The sequence below is a fragment of the Cydia splendana genome, chromosome 24 (genome assembly GCF_910591565.1).
Source record: "Cydia splendana chromosome 24, ilCydSple1.2, whole genome shotgun sequence".
NCBI classification, from domain to species: domain Eukaryota; kingdom Metazoa; phylum Arthropoda; class Insecta; order Lepidoptera; family Tortricidae; genus Cydia; species Cydia splendana.
This window is the reverse complement of record NC_085983.1, coordinates 1095981-1118942: the sequence shown is the minus strand read 5'-3', so window position 1 is coordinate 1118942 and position 22962 is coordinate 1095981. Positions and strand designations below refer to the sequence as shown.

Sequence of the window (22962 nt, the reverse complement as noted above, 5' to 3'; positions counted from 1 at the left end):
TTTGCCAAGCTGTATCTGTGTATTAATGGAATGGACATTATATTATATATTTTAGGAATCTAGGAATAGGGGATATTACTGCAATGTTCTGCCGCCAGAGAGCAGCACTACCGACTCTAGAAAATTCATAGACTAACTTATACATACTCTGCCTTAAACTGTTTTTTGACAAGTTTTCACAGACTATAAATTATGACATTGATGCATCAAGGCGGTTTGTTAACAAGGGCCTACCGGTAAACGCAAAAATCAAAATTTAGTTATCTGCCTCTTTATCGCTCGAATATGCAAGAGTGATAGAGAGGTTAGACAACGAAATTTCGATTTTCTTGTTTCGCGGTAGACCCCCAGATTGTGACAGATAGTGGTAGTGGCGCTACCTATGCAGAGTTTTGCGTAATATTCCCTATTATTTAAGATTTTAACCTAAAATATAAGAAAATGTATTTGTGTCTGTTTTAATTATTAAATGTTTTCAGATGCAGGCAGTGGGTCAAATAAGTTGTAATGGAAGACTTAATTTTATTATTCAAGAATATAATATATAAAAAAAAATCGTTTAATCAGGTGAACACACATTTTCCTCTGTTACCTGTGGACCGTCGAACCGTCGGGATGTATTTTAAATTAATTATATTAAATTATTAAAACATTTTACATATTTTTATTTTAACAAATAAAAGTCGTGTTCACATTTAAGTCCAACCATGTATTAGTCCACTCAAAGAACACTATATATAACATACGACTTAAATGTGGACTCGATTCTAACCTGATTTCGAGTACGAAATTTGTTGACAGGGGCCCATGTTTCAACCCTCCCCAATTTATCGATATCGATAAAATTCGCAAGCGTGTAGCATACTACACTATTTAAGTATGTTATGTTGGTACTATTGTTCTTTGGTAGTTCTTTGTCGTACATGTTGGTAATGATTGGATAACCAAACATACACAGACCAATCAAGTCGCTAGTATGGAAGTCCCGTCTCTTAAAACGTAGTGATTATATTCTCTTTGGTTATATCCTCTAACAAGGGCCCAACGTTTTCTGTTCTCTTTCACGGCGCAGCAACTAGTATAATTTCTCTCTCCTCGCTGTTTTAAAAATGCCGTTTGTCAAAAAAGGACAACCATACTGCTGACAAGGTGGACTTCAAATCAAGTGTTGCCTTTCTTGATGCGCCCAGGCTGTGTATGTGTGCGTAAAAGCGTATATGTGTGCTCTTTTAGGGATGTAAAAAGTCGATTTTAATCATGTTATATATCGATAAACACTACACAGCGGAACGAAATAGCGATTAATTGAAGCTTCAATATCTTCGTTAAACATAAATATAATTGAAATACTAATGGATAATGAATATATTATAATATAATAATATAATTCAATTATTGCGGAACACCTATTTTAGGAGGTATTTATGTATTTTATTTAAATATCTGAACTTTCTCTTGGTTCGCTGCTGGGGCGTGACTATAAAATTGTGATCTGATAACCACAATAAAGAATAAAAGCGTTTTTGGTCATTTTAGGTATCGTCAAGCCTTTCAAGTAAAATTAAAATTGCAAGAAATGTCGATAATTTATCGATATGACTTTATCGACATGGCTACAGCAAGGTGGGCCTCATTGTTAATCGTACACTAAACAAAAGTGGCAACAGTGACAGCTCGCTGAGACACCGTCTCTATACAGGGTGAAATTTAAATCACTGGCCATATTCATTCCAGGCACTAGGTTACACTTAAGGAATCTATTTAGCGAAAAAAAAGAGTACATTTTTTTTTAATTTTCATTTTTCAATTTTTAAATACTTTCCACGAGTCGTGGTCACCCTATTACCACAAATGTAAACAAACCTAATAGTAGGTTTTAACAACAGCATCAGCAAAACCCTTATCTGACCTTCACTAAACCTTATAATCGTTGCAATAGGGTCCACCTAGTTAGTGTTGGCGATGGTAGGCAGGTTTATCAATTTCGAGGGTAGTCTAAACCATTCCGCGCTAGCGGTAAACATAACGGTTAGCATAAATGATTAGTCACTCGTCACTCGCCAACCTTAAAATAATAATCGCGCGCGTACTAAGGTTTAAAAAAATGTTTTCGAACCGGGAATATTAGGAAATGGTACGGTGTTATTTATTAAGTGGTGAGTGTTTACGTGGTGCACAAAGATTATACGAAATGGAATCAGTTCCACGCCTTCGCAGACAAGGATTGAATCCAAGAGTACCATCTCGTGGGACTTTCGTTAATTGCGTCGACTTTTAATCAAATGTAAGTACATAAGATGATTCAATTTTTTAAATACGCCTGAATGCAAAGATTCCTGACCTAGTTTTTACTCATTGTTTTTAAGCCACGGACGTTTTGTTAATAATCATTAGTCAGAAATAATATTTTAGATTAAAAATGGGTTGCCTTTGCATTTTGATGGCTCTAAGCCCGTTAAAGTATGAAGGAAAAATTAGCAACTTATGTAGGTAAGCGTCTTATCTCGCTGCAATAGGGTTCATAATTGGTGACGCGATTGCAAACAGCGGGAGGGGCGGGGTGTCAATGACCTTAACTGATAAGAGAGAAGCGGGTGTAGTGGGTAGTTGTCGGTTCACCATAACGTACGAGGTTTTTAGGACAACTTGATGATGAGTTATTTCGAAAAAAATGTACTGAGCGGTATTAAAAGAAAAAACACGTGTTTAATATTTTTTCGAGTTCTTTCGGGTGTTTCAATTTGGCCAGTGAATTAAATTTCACCCTGTATATTATAAGTCTATGTCCTCTAAGCAAAATGACAGCAGCAGGGATTGTGTCAGTTGACTTTTTTTTTTTCATAGCATCGCGCTCCTGGCGCATTCAGCCAGACGAGTAATGCCGGCTACATACGTAATAGTTGAGTGTGCTCAGAGCATAAAAAGGTCAACCACGGCGTTGCATGAACAAGAGATTTCCTTTGGCAGGATTGGTCCTTAGGACCCAAGGATGGATTTAAGAAGTGGAGCCACCCAGATTTTTGATGCAGGTGGGGGGTGGGGGGGTTTTTAAGCGTCTGCGACGTCTAAAGCCCCTAAAATAGTCTGGAGGGGGCTTAAGGTTAATAATTCTTTAAGTTTAGGTTATAAGTCAAGTTTAGTATCATTTTCAACTACTTAAATCAAATACATAGATTTCATCGAAATTTTCATTTTTAAGGTATTTTTTTTTTGAATAAAAACTATCCGATTTTCTTCCCCGGGACTCAAACTATCTCTATACCAAATTTTATCTAAATCGGTTCAGCGGTTATTGAATCCCCATACAAATTTCCTCCTCCCTTTTCACACCCTTAAGGGATGATTTATGAGATTAAAAGTATGCTATGTTATTCCCTGGGACTCAAACTATCGCTGTACCAAATTTTAACTAAATTGGTTCAGCAGTTTAAGCGTAAGAGGAATTAAAAAAAAAGTATTTTTTTCATATTTTATGTGTTTTTACTTTGGAATGGTGTCATTATGATATCAGAAATGAATTCGGCACCCCCGATATATACGAAAACGATAACAAACTTGGCCTAGTAGCTTAAATGATACAGATATCAAGATCAAGTTGAGAGCCCCTCAAAAAAAAAATATATATGTCGGACCCTGACACCAGAAAGACGTATTGCAGCGTTATAGTTCATTATTTTAGACGCCTGTATAAAATCGATTAGCAATGTTGAGCTACGTATTATTTGGTTGTAAAGCCTCCTCCACACTCGTGCGCGAATCGCGGCGCGAAGCCGCGAACGCGAGTGTGGAGTCGATTTTCGCAGACAGCGAAGTCGACTCCACACTCGCGTTCGCGGTTTCGCCCGCGATTCACGCGCATAGTCTGGAGGGTGCTTAACAAAATAAATAAAGTTGTGTAGAGACTCCGTCTATTGGCGCATTGTTAAAATAAAGTTGCGTAGAGAGTAACGCCATCTATTGGCGTGTTGTTGAACTGAAATGACAGGTAGAAGGCTTTGGAACGTCGAGAGGTTTCTCTCGAGTGAGCGTAGGCACGAGTTGGCGTTTTTGTCGGTATGTTGGTAGACTGGTCGAGCAGGTTTGCCAACTTGACTGAGGCGGGAGCGGAGAGGCTCCGCCGCTGGTACTTCTTCTTGATCGGACCGCGCTAGAGATCGGACGTACTCGTTAGCCAACCTCGTGCCTAACTCGCTACGTTCCTGAAGGTTTATACCTGAAGGATTATTCTGATAGCTTATAGAATCCCGCGTTCTTTAACCAATTAGCTAAGTGTTTTATTTCAAGTGTTATTTTGATTTCTTATGTTTCATTAGAAGCTTACTTTTGTGAAATAAAGAAATGACGTGTTATGTGTTGTTTTAACTTGTTTTGAAAAGATTTATCCGTCTGAGTTTGTTGCCGGTCCCATATAGGGCTAAATCTTCTCATGTCAGATATGTAGGGTTGAAGCCGGCCTAGTTTGACTTGAATAAAGATTTAAACGGTTTCTTTTTACTTTCATATCGCTCCCTTGAGTTAAAAATAGCAATTAGTTCTTTTGGGTCACGTGCTGACCGTCACCGATGATTTAAGTGACGTGACGACTCTGATATTGAAAGGGAACGGAGAGCGTTGTCAGTTCGTGCCAATATGATAGCCCGCAGGTTTGCCAGCTGCTCGATAAACGTGAAAGTCACACAGTTCCGTGCATGTTGCACAACTTTCTACACGTGCAGCCTGTGTGCACTGCAGAAAAACATGTATTTACTATAGATATGTGTCCAAATACCTGGCTTAATAAATCTAATAATTATATATATATATATATATATATATATATATTACCTTTAAACGAGCAAATCTTGTTTATTTATTTATTTATATGTATATATCTAATGGGGATTTCGGAAACAGCTCTAACGATTTTGATGAAATTTGGTATATGGGTGTTTTCCATACATTATCAAACTTTCCTTTTTGTAACCGCTATACAAATAATATGGGGAAACACAATAGGACAGAAACTCCATTAGGATCGAAAGAGCTCGTGATTATAGATCCTAAGTTTCGGACCACTTCGTTCATTAGCGCCTAGAGTAACTGAGGTGTCAGAGTTCAAAAGATGAAAACAAAATAAAGTAAAATTTATCAGATTGAAATGCACTTAAAGAATATTTAATGTAAAGGCGCCAACACACTAAGTTGATAAATTCAATGCATTTAATCGCCGAATGAAAACAAAACGTAAGAATGATACAAAATGTGTACATGTAGTAATACATTAATAGGAACACGACGAATAGAATTTACGACGGCTCCTGTGGTCACAGTACTTGCACTTGAAAGGTTTTTCACCAGAGTGAGTCAACAGGTGAGTCCGTAAACCAAATTTCCTTCTACACTTGTAGCTACAGCGGCTACACTACACATGAAAGGCTTCTCATCAGGTGAGTCCGTAATTCTGATTTTCTTTTACACATGTAGGCACAGTGTTTACACCTGAAAGGCTTCTCGTCTGTATGAGTCATCAGGTGACGCTGTAAATCTGCTTTTCTTTTACACTTGTAGCTACAGTGACTACAACTGAAAGGCTTCTCGTCTGTGTGAGTCATCAGGTGTTGCTGTAACTGTGCTTTTCTTCTACACTTGTAGCCACAGTGACTACACCTGAAAGGCTTCTTGTCTGTGTGAGTCATCAGGTGACTCTGTAACTCTCTTTTTCTTTTACCCTTGTAGCTACAGTGACTACAACTGAAAGGCTTCTCGTCTGTGTGAGTCATCAGGTGACGCTGTAAATCTGCTTTACTTCTACACTTGTAGGTACAGTGACTGCAACTGAAAGGCTTCTCGTCTGTGTGAGTCATCAGGTGTTGCTGTAACTGTGCTTTTCTTCTACACTTGTAGCCACAGTGACTACAACTGAAAGGCTTCTCGTCTGTGTGAGTCATCAGGTGACGCTGTAAAACTTCTTTTCTTCCACACTTGTAGCTACAGTGACTACAACTGAAAGGCTTCTCGTCTGTGTGAGTCATCAGGTGACGCTGTAAATCTGCTTTACTTCTACACTTGTAGGTACAGTGACTACAACTGAAAGGCTTCTCGTCTGTGTGAGTCATCAGGTGTTGCTGTAACTGTGATTTTCTTCCACACTTAAAGCTACAGTGACTACAACTGAATGGCTTCTCGTCTGTGTGAGTCATTAGGTGACACTGTAAATCTGCTTTTCTTTTACATTTGTAGGCACAGTGACTACAACTGAAAGGCTTCTCGTCTGTGTGAGTCATCAGGTGTTTCCGTAACTGTGTTTTTCTTTTACACTTGTAGACACAGTGTGTACAATTGAAAGGCTTGTCGTCTGTGTGAGTCATCAGGTGAACCTGTAATTGTGCTTTTCTTCTACACTTGTAGGCACAGTGTGTACACCTGAAAGGCTTCTCGTCTGTGTGAGTCATCAGGTGAGTCTGTAAGTCGCTTTTTCTTTTACACTTGTAGCTACAGTGACTACAACTGAAAGGCTTGTCACCTGTATGAGTGATCAGGTGAGTCCGTAAATTAGATTTTCTACTACTCTCGTAGCCACAGTATTTACACCTGAAAGATTTTTCGCCTGTGTGTATAATCATGTGAGCCTTTTCATACAGTTTTTTGTCACCATGTAGCATTTGATGTCGTTCTAAACCATAATCCTCTACGGTCGAATTATGTAAAGGTGAGTGATTGTGTACATGCTTCTTCAGAACCGACTTGTTCCTGAAGCGTTTGCCGCAATGGTGACATTGATAGATGGTGGTGGTGACATGGGGTGTGGGTGCGGGCTCGGTGGCGTGCAGCTTGTATGTGCGGCGCCCGACCCGGCAGGTGCGCCGCTCCGCGTCCACCAGCAGGCGCTCCAGCCTGACCGAGCACGAGCGGCGCCGACCCGACACCACAGCAGAGGAGACAAGAGTGGGCGCTGTAAGACGACAAAATAATACTCAAATATCCAAAATACCAACTGTTAAATACGTAACAGTGGCAGGGCGTTACATAAGTTTCTTTAATTTAATTAATAATTATCTTTCATACTTCTGTGTACCATAACGATTCAGATGCTTTAAAACGTGCAAGAGTTTTAAAGCATGGGGGTAATCTAGCTACCAAGTGAAACACAATATTTACCACACCAACGCGAAGAAAACTCTAGCTATAAAACATCACAAACCGAATCCAAATTAATCATTAAATATCATTACTTTAAACTTTAACGGTAGGATGAACTTTCAATAGCCAATGTGAGTAAAGCAATTGAAAATTAGCATCTATGTGGCAAGCCATTCTAGAGGATGAAATTAAACTTTGCTATAATATGTCTTTTAAGAATAAATAATAAATTACATTTTGTTTTTGGCTAGAACTATCAATATGTACCATCTAAACATATTCCTATACATCAACATCACAACTAAAACGAAAATTTTAATTAATTCAGCTGAAGATAGAAGCAAAATAGAAAACATATTTACAGAATTTACTCTCTATTTAGACTCTGTATTGGTGTGTGTGTGTGTTATGGTAGTTTGAATGTGTGTGTCGGGAGGAGCTTTGCGGAGTAGTTCCCACAGTAGTTAAACAACAATCAACACACCTCTCACCACCGGGGCGACTGTGGGGCGGTGCGGACGCTCCGGCCCCAGCACGAGCTCGTCCTTGACCACGTGCTCGTCGTACAGGCCGGCCAGCATGGCTGCCTCGCTCGCGCCGCACTCGTCTGTGCTGTCCTCACACTCCTCCTTCACAAACGCCTCCTCATCCAAAAATCCGGCTTCCACCTTAATAAGGGCTGAAACAAAGTGTTGTAATTACCATTAGAGTTGTAAGTCAGACAAATATATGGATGAACTAACATGGATTGTTTACAATGCTGCCTACATGTGTGTTCATTGAGACAACCAGGCCAACACTTCAATGTATAAATGAATAAATAGTAATACAGCTGACTAAATTCCAATAGTCCACAGGTTTTGTATAAAAATGTACTTTTTCTCCTCTGGTACCGGTTTTTGAGAATGTTTTATATGTTTAATAGATTTAATAGATGAAATCAGTTAAATTGAAGTTATAATACAGATTTAATGAATGAATTGAATTTATCTCGGTATATCGGGGGCCACGGGAGTGCCCCCGCCAAGTCGAGCGCGAAGGAACCATCCTTTACTGGAACCATTTTCAGGCCCCTATTTGAGAACCTCTGGATAAGACCAGAACGCAGAAATTTTCGTCATCCAGTAAGCTATAGTCACATACTTAAAATCCAAAATTTTAAGTCTGTAGGTCTTTTTTCCGAAGTTAAGCGAAAGCAAAGTTTCGCATTTATGACACTCACTCACTCATGATCATCAGAATAGAACTAGTACTTCCTATAAACTCAGAGAGCTGAAATTTGATACAGAGTTAGGGTTTAATGGCCACATAAAGGGAAAACTATAAAAACTAGGATAATCGAAGATCTGGAGTACCTGGTGACCCTGATTAGAAAACACAAGAGCCCAACCAAACTATTAGAGATCGACATACCGTCTTTACAAAACATATCCAACTTGGTGGGCCGCTTCATTTGATGTAAAAAGTCGAAGGTCTGATGAAGTATCTGATGAAGAACCCTCAGCTGGTCTCAGCTGTATTAGAGATATGGTAATGCCCCCTTCTACTATTGGTACATAAAAAAATCGACTGTCATTGCAAAAATCCAGCGTAGTGGGACACATCTTCTAATTTAATCTAGCCTATAGCGTCCCACTGCTGGGCGAATGCCTCCCCTTCTGCTATAAATAAAATTAAAGGAAAACTGGATAAGACTAGACTGGCTTTTATACTTATACTTACAAGTTTACAAGAAGAAATAGTCGAACGATTAACTTTATTCTACTCGAACATTACACAAATTAAATAAACAAATTACACTAAAATATTAATTTCGCTCAAAATTTGGTCAAAATATAATGCATTAGACTAAGAGAAGGTGCCCACAATATGCCCATATTTCTACAAAAAGAAGTGAAATCCCACCAAAAACATTATGTAAAAAACTAGTCAAGTCTCGATGGAGCTGCTTGTTTATCTCTAAAAAGTAATGAAATCTAAAAAAAATCGTGCCAAGTGTAAGGTTCCTTACTGCGATTTCTTTATTATTATAGTTAATGTTGTGTGACTTGGCCGTTGAAGGGTACACAAGGGTACAAAAACGGGTGCTCCATGACACCAATGCACCAATCTGTCGCCAGAACCGCTACCCATTGACGATGGCGTTCAAATCGACCATCGATCTAACATAAAATAGACGTACAGACGGACTTCTATCAATGATTAAAAGTCCGTCTGTACTGGAAATAATTTTTTATACTGTTTGTTGCAGGCTCGCCTATACATAAGTACGAGTATTATTGAAATACGCAGCTTTATCAAGCCTACAATTGACTGGTTATTGAATCAACGTTTTCCAAGTGGCAATTTTCCATCGTCAATGGGTAGCGTTTCTTCCGACAAATTGGTGTCATAGAGCACCTGGTTTTGTACCCTTGTGTATCCTTCAACGGCCAAGTCACACAACATTATCTATAATAATAAAGAAATCGCAGTAAGGAACCTTACACTTGGCACGACTTTGTCTAGATTTCATTACTTTTTAGAGATAAACAAGCAGCTCCATCGAGACTTGGCTAGTTTTTAGGGTTCCGTACCCAAAGGGTAAAACGGGACCCTATTACTAAGACTCCGCGGTCCGTCCGTCCGTCCGTCTGTCTGTCACCAGGCTGTATCTCACGAACCGTGATAGCTAGACAGTTGAAATTTTCACAGATGATGTATTTCTGTTGCCGCTATAACAACAAATACTAAACACAGAATAAAATAAAGATTTAAGTGGGGCTCCCATACAACAAACGTGATTTTTGACCGAAGTTAAGCAACGTCGGGCGGGGTCAGTACTTTTTTTTTTTTAAGTTTATTTATTCACTTTAAATTTTAATACAATTTTTACATGCATGCCACTATTGGAAACCTCTAGGGTTTATGTAATTGTTGGCGAGATCGCGCGGTCCAATCCGCGTTTGCTTAATACTATTATTAATTAATACTTAATACTATTCTTATTTATTACATGCTTAGTTGTGTTTCGGTAAACTTAAATTAATCTATGAATATCAAAATCTCTGCTTCTATTTTATACATTAGTCTAGACTTAGGTAGTATTTTTTTAGGATTGGCATACATTTGCCGTGATTTTCAACAATGTTAATGAGATCATACTGTAAATTCTTAGGTAAGGTGTTTAATATATATGGGAGTAGAAATTCAATTACTCTTTTACCGTATACATTGTTACTTTTTGGTGTTGTATATGAGGGTAGATAGTCTAAGGTACGTAAATTACTGGGGCGATTTTTTTTATCTAATGATGGTATGATTTCACACTCTTCTGTTACTAAGGACAAACAAAACCTATCAAAGACGTTAATAACTTTGCAATGTTTAAATAGGCCCTTTTTATCATTTTTATACTTTTCTCTAATTTTATTCGGTACAATTGTTTTCAGAAGTGCCGTTTGTAGGTTATAGATTTGTTCCAAGTAGGTTTTGTATGTCCGCCCATAGCTTGTGATACCATAACATATAATTGAGTCGGCGAGTGATAGGTAAAGCATACGTAGTGTATTGTATGGGAGTTTGTATTTGAGTGTACAAGTAAATTGCACATGCATCATATTGTTCATTTGCCCCATCAGCATTTAGTTTTATATAAAAGTTTCGTAATTAGTCAATAAGTACCTATTCATTCAAAACATATTCACGTTCGCTATTCTATAAGTGTGCACACCTATCAAGTTATAATAAATCAAGTTTATCTCAAGAAATCGTCTTTCGTGTTCCAAATTACTATCAAGATATTCATCAAGTAAATGTTAGAGTTAGCAAGTACTCTAACATTAATGGTCCTTCGAAATCCATCTTCTGTGCTCCTTTCGTTTGAGGTCAGTTCGACTCAGTTGGCTTCCCACAAGCGGGTTCCACCGACTGGGTTGAGAAGGCAGAACTAGCGGAGCGCGAAGAATATTGAACCAGCAAGTGAGCAAGCAGTCATCGAGGTATCAAGTAAGACAACAAGGTCAACTAAGCAACAAGGCAGTTAAACATACGCGAACAATCAAGAAAGCAAGAAAAGTGAACACGACTCATCAAGAGAGGTGATCAAGCAAGTCTACCACCATTCATTATCAAGTTCTTTTTTTATTCATATTACTAATTATCAAGAAATTGTAATATGGAGGATCTGTATCAAAATCAGGTTCAACTGCAAGCTGCAATCAAGCAAGTGAAAATCAACTTTAAAAAAGATAGCCAAGATCGTAAGACGGAAGATTACATTAAGAGGAAGCTATATTCTCTCGACTTACACTGGGAGGAGTTCAACAGCAATGACGAAAAGCTACGTGAGTTTGACAATCCTAATCACATCTACTTCTGCAACAAGCTTTATGATGATACATATGATAACTACATACAAACAAGAGAATTAATTCAAAAGTCAATCCCTTCAACGTCCACGCCCACGGAAATAGCCAAGCCCAACCCTCTCAACATTAAACCGACCCCAAGACAGCAATCTGGAGCAACCAACCCGACATTGCAAGCACCCGGAAGCGAGACAATTCAGCCCGAACCCACATTTACCTCGCAAGGGAATAACAGCAAGCTAGATGAAATGTTACGCAAGCAAAGTAGCAATTTCAAGGCGTTAGCTCGAACGCTGGCTAATATCAAGCTAGACAGCGTCGCAGAGAAATGGGAGCTTGAAGATATCATAAAATCTCTGGACTCTCGCTGGGCTGCCATCGATTCGCTGCACTGGGAAATAGATAGTGAACTCGGGGGAACGGATGAAGACTACGAAAATACCTTTACCAAATACGAAAACGAGCATGCAGCAATGAAGAAGCAAATTAACAGCAAGTTGTGGTCAACATCGCACAGAGAAAAGTCTACCCCACGCCTAGACATCCCCGTATTTCACGGTCACTATCAACAATGGGTTTCGTTTAAAGATTTATTCACCGAAGCTATCCACAGTAACCCATGTTTATCTAACGCTCAAAAGATGCAATTTCTGAAGAGCAAAATCAAGGGCGAACCAGAAAGACTCATACAGCACTTACCCATCAGTTCAGAAAATTATACTACATGTTGGGAAATACTAAACCATCGATATAACAACAAGAAACTAATATTTACGACTCACATAAACAACGTCATAAGCCTTCCAGTGATGCAACAAGCTACGTCAAGCCACGTTAAACGACTCCATGACGTCACAATAGAAAGTTTAAACGGTATAAAAAACTTAGGAGTCAACATTGACACCTGGGATCCAATTTTAGTCCATTTATTACAACAGAAATTGGACACCGAAACTCACAACGAATATATGACGGCTCTAAAACAGCCCAGGGAGTTACCATCATTAAAGGAATTTTTGTCATTTTTGGAGGGCAAATTTACAGCTATGGAGTCGTCACGGCGCAAGCAAGAAGCCGCTGTAAATCGAACAAGTTTGAATTCACCATCTACATCAAGTAATCAATACAAATCAAGCCGTTTCAATCAGTATTTTACAAGCAACAAGACTCCCGCCAGTAAGGCAGGCTTCGAATGCCGCCGCAAGTGCCCAGTTTGCCAGCAAGATCATGGAATATATTTTTGTACTGAGTTTAAAAACATGGCTCCAGGACTTAAACGAAAAACAATTACAAAACTTAATCTATGTAGTAATTGTTTATACAATCATAACGGCAAACCGTGCCATTCTACTAAACGGTGTCAAGAATGCAACGGGTATCATAATACACTTTTGCACGAGACATTTCACAATCAAAATGCAGCGTCGCTAAATACGGTCGGAAATCAAAGTCGACAACAAGGATTTGGGACTCACGTGGCACAACAACGTGAAGATGACTATGAAGACCCAAATATCCTTTTAGCCACAGCTATGATCAAGATCCTGGGAAATGATGGAGTACCCCGTACGATGCGCGCCTTAATAGATCCGGGGGCCCAGATGTGTTTGATTTCTGAAAACACCGCTCAACAACTAGGGTTGCCACGACAGCAAGGAAAGGGTGTGATCACAGGAGGGGGCCTTACGGATAGCACATGTAAAGGCATGCTGTATGTGACCTGTTTATCATCAGATGAAAAATATTCCTTCAACACTGAGGCCTTTATTATGAAGGATGTAACAAGAAAATTACCCAATTTCACCTTTCCCAAACCAAGATGGGATATTTTGGATACGTTACCTCTGGCGGACTCCAATTATAATATCAACAACACAATCGATATATTATTGGGTGCTGAAATTTACGCAACTATTTTAAAGCATGGAATGTACAAGCATGAAAATTCATCCCTTGTCGTACAAGAGACTCACTTAGGATGGATTGTTTGCGGGAGAGTACCGCAAAGATTCCAATGCAATTTGGTGTTAAATAACATCGAAGACATCCAGAAATTCTGGGAAATCGAAGATATACCAACACAAACACTCGACACCGACGAAGAAGATGAGTGTGTCAAATACTACAAGGAAACAACGACAAGGTTGGCAGACGGAAGATATCAAGTACGGATTCCTCTGAAAAAAGATGGTCTACAAAAACTAGGCCACTCAAAAAGTAAAGCTGTGGCGCAATTCCGGCAATTGGAATATAAATTCAACAACAATAAACATATTGCGCAACAGTACAAGTCATTTATACACGAATACCTATCTATGGGTCATATGACAATATCGCCGACTAAACAATGGAATAAGGCACGTGAGGCACGTGAGACGAGTGAGTGCTTCTTACCACATCATTGCGTTTTAAGAGAATCAAGCACTTCAGCTCTTCGTGTCGTATTCAATGGATCAGCGAAGACATCTACAGGAATCAGCCTCAATGATATCATGCACAAAGGGCCTAACCTCCAAAAGGACCTTTTATCGCTAATCTTGAAGTGGAGACAGCACCGTGTAGCTTACATCGCCGACGTCGAGAAAATGTTTCGGCAGATATGGGTACATCAAGAAGATCAAAGTCTGCAGAAGATTATCTGGAGAGATTCGCCACAGGAAAGGTTACAAGAATACCAACTAACAACAGTTTCCTATGGTCAAAAAGCTGCACCATTCCTCGCAATGATGACCTTAAAGCAGTTAGCCCATGACGAAAGGTCAAACTACCCTGAAGCAGCTCAAGCACTCGAAGAATGTTTCTACATGGATGACCTTCTCCACGGTTCCCACTCCGTTTCAGCAGCCAAGCAATTACAGCAAGAATTGCAAAAGCTACTACAGTCCGGAGGCTTTTATTTAAGAAAATGGATGTCAAATCAACAAGAACTGGCCAGAACTGACAATCAAGATACTTCTGATGAAAATAACTACAACTTTAAAGAAATGGAATCAAGAAAAACATTGGGACTCCAATGGGACCCTTCTCAAGATATATTTCATTTTGAATCAAAAATGGAAATAGTTTCGGACGTCCCGCAACACACTACCAAACGTCAACTATTGTCCGAAATCTCCAAATTGTTCGACCCCTTGGGTTGGCTCACCCCCATATCCACTAACTTGAAGCTGCTTTTTCAACTTTTGTGGAAAACCCCTCTGAAATGGGATGACAAGATACCAGCTGATATGCATAAGGAATGGTCAATTATGAAACAAGATATAAACAATAATATAGACACATTTAAAATACAACGATGGATCGGCACCGGCGTTGTCAGCGATATCGAGTTACATGCATTCAGCGACGCGACGCCGCGAGCTTACGCGTGCGTTATCTATTGCAAAATAAATATAGAAGGCCAACCGAAAATCGTATTACTAGCCGGAAAATCAAGATTGGTGCCGAATAGTAAAACTATCTCGCTACCAAGAGCAGAATTGTGTGGAGCCCATCTTCTTGCAAAACTGACGATCAAGGTAAAACAATGTTTAAACAACCATAATATCAAGATCTATGGTTGGGTGGATTCGACAGCCGTCTTAGGGTGGCTGCAAGGTGATCCTAACCGCTGGAATACATTCGTCGCCAACAGGGTGCGACAAATCACAGAAGTCATCCCTCCCGAGTGCTGGCGCTACGTTAAATCGGCAGAGAATCCATCAGATTGTGCAAGCAGAGGCCTTACCGCGTCACAATTGAAACAACATACTTTATGGTGGCAAGGCCCCACCTGGCTACCGACGTTTCAAGCGGGAAGTGAAGATAAAACCATTCATTACACTACGAACGAAGACAAAAAAAATATACAAGCTAACGTCGCCGTAAATCCTGAACCAGAAGACAACATCATCGACCAGTTAATCGACAAATATAGTTCGTTATCAAAATTAGTGCACGTGCTAGCCTGGGTCCGAAGATTCATCACGAAGAAACAAGACAGAAAAACTGACAATTATCTTCATTTATCGGAAATAAGAGAATCGAAGGCCTTAATTATCAAGCGGGTCCAAAAAACAGAATTTCAAGAAGAATATCAAGATTTGAAGAAGGGTCGACCTATTTCGACTAAAAGCAACATATTAGATTTGTGCCCATTCGTAGATGAAGAGGGCATCCTACGAGTCAAGGGGAGATTGAGAAACGCGTACATTGCGTATGACATGAAACACCCAATCATTTTACCACACAAGCATAGCTTGACTAGCCTTATCATTGATAATGCACATAAAATGGCTCTTCATGGCGGTACGCGACTAACCCTAAATTTCATAAGAAACAAATATTGGATCGTCGGAGGCAACAGCGTCACTAAGCAATTTATTCGGCGCTGCGTGACCTGCAAAAAACAAAAAGAAAATATGAAAAATCAAATCATGGGCGACTTACCTGCATCAAGAAGCAATCCATCTCGTCCTTTTGAACACACTGGCGTAGACTTCACAGGCCACGTATTCCTCAAGGCCAACAAGGGCCGTGGTATCAAGACTACTAAAGGATACGTTTGCGTGTTTGTCTGCATGGCCACTAAAGCCGTGCATCTCGACCTGGTATCGGACATGAAGGCATCAGCTTTCTTAGCGGCGTTGCGCAGAATGGCGGCTCGAAGAGGTACTCCCTTACACATGTACAGCGATAATGGAAGAAACTTCCTTAAAGCAAGCAAGACACTCCAGGAAGAATACCTCGAAATCCAGAACATCGTGAATCCAGAGTGTCTAGGTGCGATATCCGACATGGGAATCTCCTGGCACTTCAATGCACCGGCATGGCCAACAGCCGGAGGCTTGTGGGAAAGCTGCGTCAAAGCGTTCAAATATCATCTAAAACGGGTCATCGGAGATCAAAAACTTACTTATGAAGAATTCAGCAGTTTATTAGCACAAATCGAAGGCTGTATGAACTCGAGACCACTGTGCGCTATATCAGAAGATCCTGATGACATCAACTATTTGACTCCTTCTCACTTTCTAAGCAGCGGACCAACTCTAACATTGATAGAGACAGAAAGAGACTTGCGAACAAGATGGCAACTCACTCAGAAAATATTTCAAGACTTATGGAAAAGATGGCGTTCTGAGTACCTAGCACTATTAAACTCTAGAAGTAAATGGAAAAAGTCTCTAGCCAACATCAGCCTTAATGACGTCGTGCTCATTCATGATGATAACCTGCCGCCGGGAAAATGGGCAATGGGCAGAGTTATAGAGCTACATCCGGGACAAGACGGATATGTAAGGGTTGTGACCCTTAAAACGAAAAACGGCACATTAAAGCGTCCAGTCCTCAAGCTCTCTATTTTATTGGAACACCCCGAAGCAGAACTACCTAAGATGCATCAAGAACTCGATAAGCAAAACTCAACAAGGAGTCCTCAAAAACCAAAGGCAAACAAGGCCAGGTTTTCACTGTCATCAATGTTCGCAGCACTGTTATTATTTTTATCATGCCTCTCAACCGGTCAGTGCGATGTCAACATAATACCATTCCGCGAAACACAAGGGCTATACTTCGATAAATTAGCAGACATGATGCTAATTCGAGATGAATGGAAGCTAGTCGTATATTATAACATGGAGCCTTATTGGGACGCAACGAACGCATTACAAAAATACACCCGATTCTTAAAAGATACCTGCGAAACTATCAAGACACAAGTCCATTGTGACATAATATCGTTACAACTACGTCATGGATTCTCCGAACTCGAGTACTATAATCAGATATTACTCAGTCAGCATTCGAGCACGCGACAAACCTCACTACGAGTACTACGAACCCGACGCGGCCTTGTCGACGGTGTCGGTTACGTCGCTAATAGTCTATTCGGCGTATTGGACGAAAGGTTCGCCGAACAATACAAAAGAGATATTACACTTATACGAGACAACGCAAAACATATGGCCTCCCTTTGGAAAAATCAAACATCCATAGTTGAAGCGGAATATAATTTATTGAAACGTACCGAAGACACTATGAATCAGCAACATAAAATGATACATCAACATATGAACTATTTGGATGAAGCTTTCAAGAAGTTGCAACAAAAAGTAGAAACTAACAACATTATAAACGACTTCAACTTAGGAGCCACTATAGCAAGTAATATGCTCCACAACCTAAAAGGAATGCAAGACATGTTATTAGACACCATCACCGATATTTATCAAGGACGTTTTAACTTACACATGCTGACTCCAGAACAACTTATTAATGAGTTAAGCACCATAGCAAGCACCCTACCAAGAGATGTTTCCCTGCCAATCGACAACTTACACACCGATCTCCGCAAGATATACAACTTACTGAAAGTAAAGACAAGGATGATGGAAGACGTCCTTATTTTCGAAATAAGGCTGCCTCTCGTCAGCAGAGATGTTTATGAACTTCTAAAGGTCATTCCGATACCCAAAAAAGCTGGAAATAGGACAACCGCTGTAATACCTGTATCAGATTATGTCTCCATAAACATGAAAAAAGATATGTATATTCCTATCTCAGAAAATGATATTAGAGCATGTACAATATCATCAGACTCTTATTTTTGCTACATCAAGAAACCAGTCTATCAACTGAAAGGCGACAACAGTTTTTGTGAATCAGACAAATCGGGATGTAAGATTGTCACAACAACATGCGTAAATGACTGGATAGAGAGCAATGCACTAAATACCTATATCTACTTTTGTTGTGAGCAGTGTCAAGTTCGAACACTGTGCGCGGATCAAGTAACCGCGCACCAGCTGACGAATGCCGGGCTTATAAATGTAGGTCATGGCTGCATTATTAAGACCGATAATTTCTCGGTATTCCCGCATAAACCACACTGGTCCGAAATCAAAATGAAACCAGATTTATACAACCCAGTTATGGCACCGATAAATCACGTCATCAACATCACCATACCTCACCTACAGCGCAAGAACGAATCTGAAGATCTACAAAGAGAAGCTAACAATCTCGGAGAAAAGATCAAGCAGTTGAAGAACACCGAAGTTAACTCCGAGAGCATATCATATCACGATATTCATCACTACGCTATGATATACGTGATCCTCGGATTAATCGGAACTACGGCATTGATTATCATAATACGACGAGTTCAATGGAGAGTGCCGTCAACGCCGTCCCGAGCCAGCGTCGAGGAGCCACCCGCCGTCACGCCGACCCCGCCCCGGGCGTCTCCGCGCTCCGCCGTAGTCAGCGAGACTCGCCAACACAGCGACGAAGATCACAGCGAGACGACAAATCTTTCGCGCGTAGATAAAGCGACATCCCCTTCGTTTAAAGTAGTTACTTTTAATTAGATTTAATGTATGATCAAGTTTTCACACAGCATCTTTCTCTCATCTCAACCGCCCCCCGGAATATGTACAAGTAAATTGCACATGCATCATATTGTTCATTTGCCCCATCAGCATTTAGTTTTATATAAAAGTTTCGTAATTAGTCAATAAGTACCTATTCATTCAAAACATATTCACGTTCGCTATTCTATAAGTGTGCACACCTATCAAGTTATAATAAATCAAGTTTATCTCAAGAAATCGTCTTTCGTGTTCCAAATTACTATCAAGATATTCATCAAGTAAATGTTAGAGTTAGCAAGTACTCTAACATTGAGCAATGTCAAGTTAGCCATGACGGATCTAAGTTTTGAACATATGCGATCTATGTGCGGTCCCCAATTGAAGTTATTGGTTACTTGGATGGGTGACCGTTTTTTTTTGCATTATGGTACGGAACCCTTCGTGCGCGAGTCCGACTCGCACTTGCCCGGTTTTTTTACATAATGTTTTTGGTGGGATATTCTATTACCGACCCACCCCGGCTTCGCACGGGTTAACAAATTATACACCGAAATCTTCCTCAAGAATCACTTTATTGATAGGTGAAAACCGCATGAAAATCCGTTCAGTAGTTTTAGAGTTTATCGCGAATATACAAACAAGAAGACATACGGGTTATTCCCACTAGTTACCACCAAGTTTTTGCCAGTGGTAACTACTGGGATTTTTTTTCCCACCTTTTACCACTGGTAACTACTGGGAATTTTTATTAATAAAAAATAATAATTCCCAGTAGTTACCAGTGGTAAAAGGTGGGAAAAAAATTCCCAGTAGTTGCCACCAAAACTTTGTTAGTGTTAAATACTAATAAAAACAGTAGGTATGAATAGTATAAATAGAGTTATTTTGAATTACCTAATAAAATCACTTGAAAAATCATCTAAATGGATTATTAAATTTATCCTTAAGTACATATATCATAGTTTTTGTACTAGTACCGGTTAAACTGTTTCAATATTTTTGGTCACTTTTAAGGGAGTTTACTAAAACACTAATCGACTTATAATTATTTATTAAATTACTCTATATATTTATACTACACTATTTATAGTGTTTTTATTAGTATTTAACTCTACGAAACGACATCATATGGTACACAGATGGGTCTAAGACAGAATCTGGTACGGGGGCAGGCATTTATGCAAATGACTTTAGTAGTAGTATAAGCATGGGCAATTACGCCACTGTCTTCCAAGCCGAGACATTCGCTATAATTGCCTGTGTGCATGAGAATATAGTTAGGCGAACCCAAGGGAAGAATATCTATATACTCAGCGACAGTCAGGCCGCTCTCGGAGCGCTCGAAGCTCCCAGAGTGGACTCTAGACTGGTATATAATGGCGTCCAAGCCCTGAACCAGCTTGGAAGGCAAAACAGGGTGCAACTGGTATGGATCCCAGGGCACGAGGGATTCATAGGCAATGAAAATGCAGATGAACTCGCCAGAGCCGGATCTGTAAGTAACCTTATAGGTCCGGAACCATTCGTGGGGCTCTCACAGGGAACCATCACAACGGCTATTAAAGACCATACCAAGACCAAACACCAGGAAGAATGGGATAGTCTGACGGGTCTAAAGCATGCAAAGCTCTTTATGCAAGGAATAGACTCCGGCTGGAGCAAAAAGCTTTGGAAACTTAGCAAAAGACAACTCCAAATCATAACGGGGGTGTTTACTGGCCATTACGGGGTCAAAGGATTTCTGGCCAAGATGGGACACTCTGACAACACCGATTGTCGTATGTGTGGCGAAGAGGAAGAGACAGTAAGACACTTAATGTGTGAATGTCACGCCCTCGCCAGACAAGGAATGAAGGACTTTGGAGCAGGATACCTGGAACCAAAGGACTTTAAAACGCTACCCATGAGCTCCATCATCCGACACATGGATATGGTGGGAAAAGCTCTTGGGTAGTTGACGGATCTCTTCTAGGGGGTAACTGCACAAAAGATCCCTATGGGTCGAAGTGTATCCGCAAGGGCCCCCGAAAACAATAAGATAAGATAAGATAAGTATTTAACTCTAACAAAATTTTGGTGGTAACTACTGGGAATAAAAATTCCCAGTAGTTACCACTAAACCGAGTTGGTGGTAAAAGGTGGGAAAAAAATTCCCAGTAGTTACCACTGGTAACAACTTGGTGGTAACTAGTGGGAATACCACAGACAGACGCGGCGGGGGACTTTGTTTTATAAGGTGTAGTGATGAGCTTACGCATTTCCGACCGGTCCGTCTCTGCCTCCTGCTTCACGCGCGCCGGCGACATGCTGCCGGCGTCAGCACTCGTCTCCATCTCTCGCAATGGCCGCGTCACAACTGCCACTCAAAAGTTATACTATTGTCCGAGTGTCTTACTCAACAGTATTTATATGTATGATACTTATGATATTATTGACACAAAAAAATTAAAGTAAAATAAATGACTATGCTAAGCATTATGCATTATCAAGAATACTTACGATAGAATAGAATAGAATGTATTTATTCGTAAGCACAAACAATCGGTACAATACATTAGATAAAACAAAAAAAACACAAAATAAGATTAAAGTGCCACGAAATGGCCCCATCTCAGCATGTTGCTGGAGGCTTTTAGTGCTGATCTTCCGATGAGTCACACAATACTCACAATAGCATGAGTATTATCACACCACCAATACCTTCTTTACCATAAGGGCATACGGGGTCCCAAAGGACACACAGTAACAGTATATTTGATTAAACTCATAATAAATAGAAGATCATAGTAGAAAAATGTTAGTTTACTTAATTTGCTTCCTTTACTTTGCAAAAGGGCCCCAAATTTTTATTTGCCCAAGGGAACCAGCATAGTTTAAGATGGCCTTGCCACAGACAAATTAAATACTACATGTCTACACAAATCCCTTACCTCGTTTGTTCCTTTTATCTTTCCCAACTCTGGTGTTACTAAGTTCCTCTACGCCAGGTTCCGGAACTTGTCTTTGGTTGTCTCCGTCTGTGCTCTCTGGGACAAGCTCACGTGACTGCTTGACTTTAATATCTGTGTTGAAAGCTGAAATCACCCGCAGATTAAAACAAATATCTGTGTTTGGTTCATATCATACCGAACCGAATATTCAGTTGGGCTAAAACCACATGTGTTTTTTAACCTTCCCTCTGGAACAGCCAGGAATGTTTAAGAAAAGAAACCACGAAGCGCATCCGCGTCAGCTAGCAGACGCCCATAAAAAGAATTTGTTTATTCGGTAAATATTCGGCAGTTCGAACCGAACTATTCGGCCGAATACGAACATTGAACCGAATATTCGTATTCGGCAAAGTCCATATACGGCCCATCCCTCATCTCATAGTTGACCGAAGCATTAGCGAAGCAATCCCACAACCGACCTGTTGGTGCGTGGCGCACGCGCCGCTCCACTAGCACGGGGCCGAGCACGAGCTCATCTTTAACGGCGTGTTCGGAGTACAGCCCCATCACCGCGCTCACGCCGGCCGTCTCATCTTTTACACTCACATCTGAGTACGATGGCTCAGCTTGTATGTATACACATTCGCGTTTGGACTCGTCCTTTACATACACAGCATCCAGCGGCTCAATCTTCATAGACACTTCCGCGGACGTGGGCTCATATGTTGTACACGCTTCCTCACAGCGCTGAACCTTTACGCAAACATTCTCTGCGCCCTGTAACGCTGAAGACTCCATCGAAATAGGATATTGTTTCAAATCCATATAGAATATACTAAAACAGGAATTAAAGCTACACTACAAAGAACCCTGGCTGGAACACTACGTTTTATAATACTAGGAGATTATTTGAGAATACTATTTTTGTTAAAATAAACTCAATTTGTACAATTTTCCGCAGAAAATCACTGCAAACAAAGAGAATACAACCATAATAAAATAACCCAAAATCACAAAATGACAGTTGAATGACAGCATTTTTTTCGTCCATCTGGACAGACTAAAGCTTTAAGCCATACTGCCTTAAATGACAGCAAGCAGTGATTGTGTTGTGTCAGTTGAGTTTTTTTTTAATAGCATCGCGCTTTTGTCGCATTCGGCCAGACGAGTAAAGCAGGAAGCCGGAATTTAAGGATTACATTACAACGTGTAAGA

The 22962-nt window shown here is 40.1% G+C and overlaps 2 protein-coding genes across 2 annotated transcripts in view; both read right to left on the bottom strand.

Moving 5' to 3' along the window:
• LOC134802150 (zinc finger protein 25-like) overlaps positions 1–22962 on the bottom strand; it is a 371645-nt gene that overhangs the window by 293062 nt on the left and 55621 nt on the right. The window lies entirely within an intron of this gene.
• Positions 5021–22735, bottom strand: LOC134802293 (oocyte zinc finger protein XlCOF6-like). Its single transcript, XM_063774875.1, has 5 exons — positions 22227–22735; positions 21748–21891; positions 21072–21173; positions 7604–7798; positions 5021–6931 (listed from the first exon to the last, which is right to left on the bottom strand). The coding sequence occupies exons 1-5, from the start codon at positions 22570–22572 to the stop codon at positions 5397–5399; spliced, it is 2322 nt and encodes a 773-aa protein (XP_063630945.1). The 5' UTR covers positions 22573–22735; the 3' UTR covers positions 5021–5396.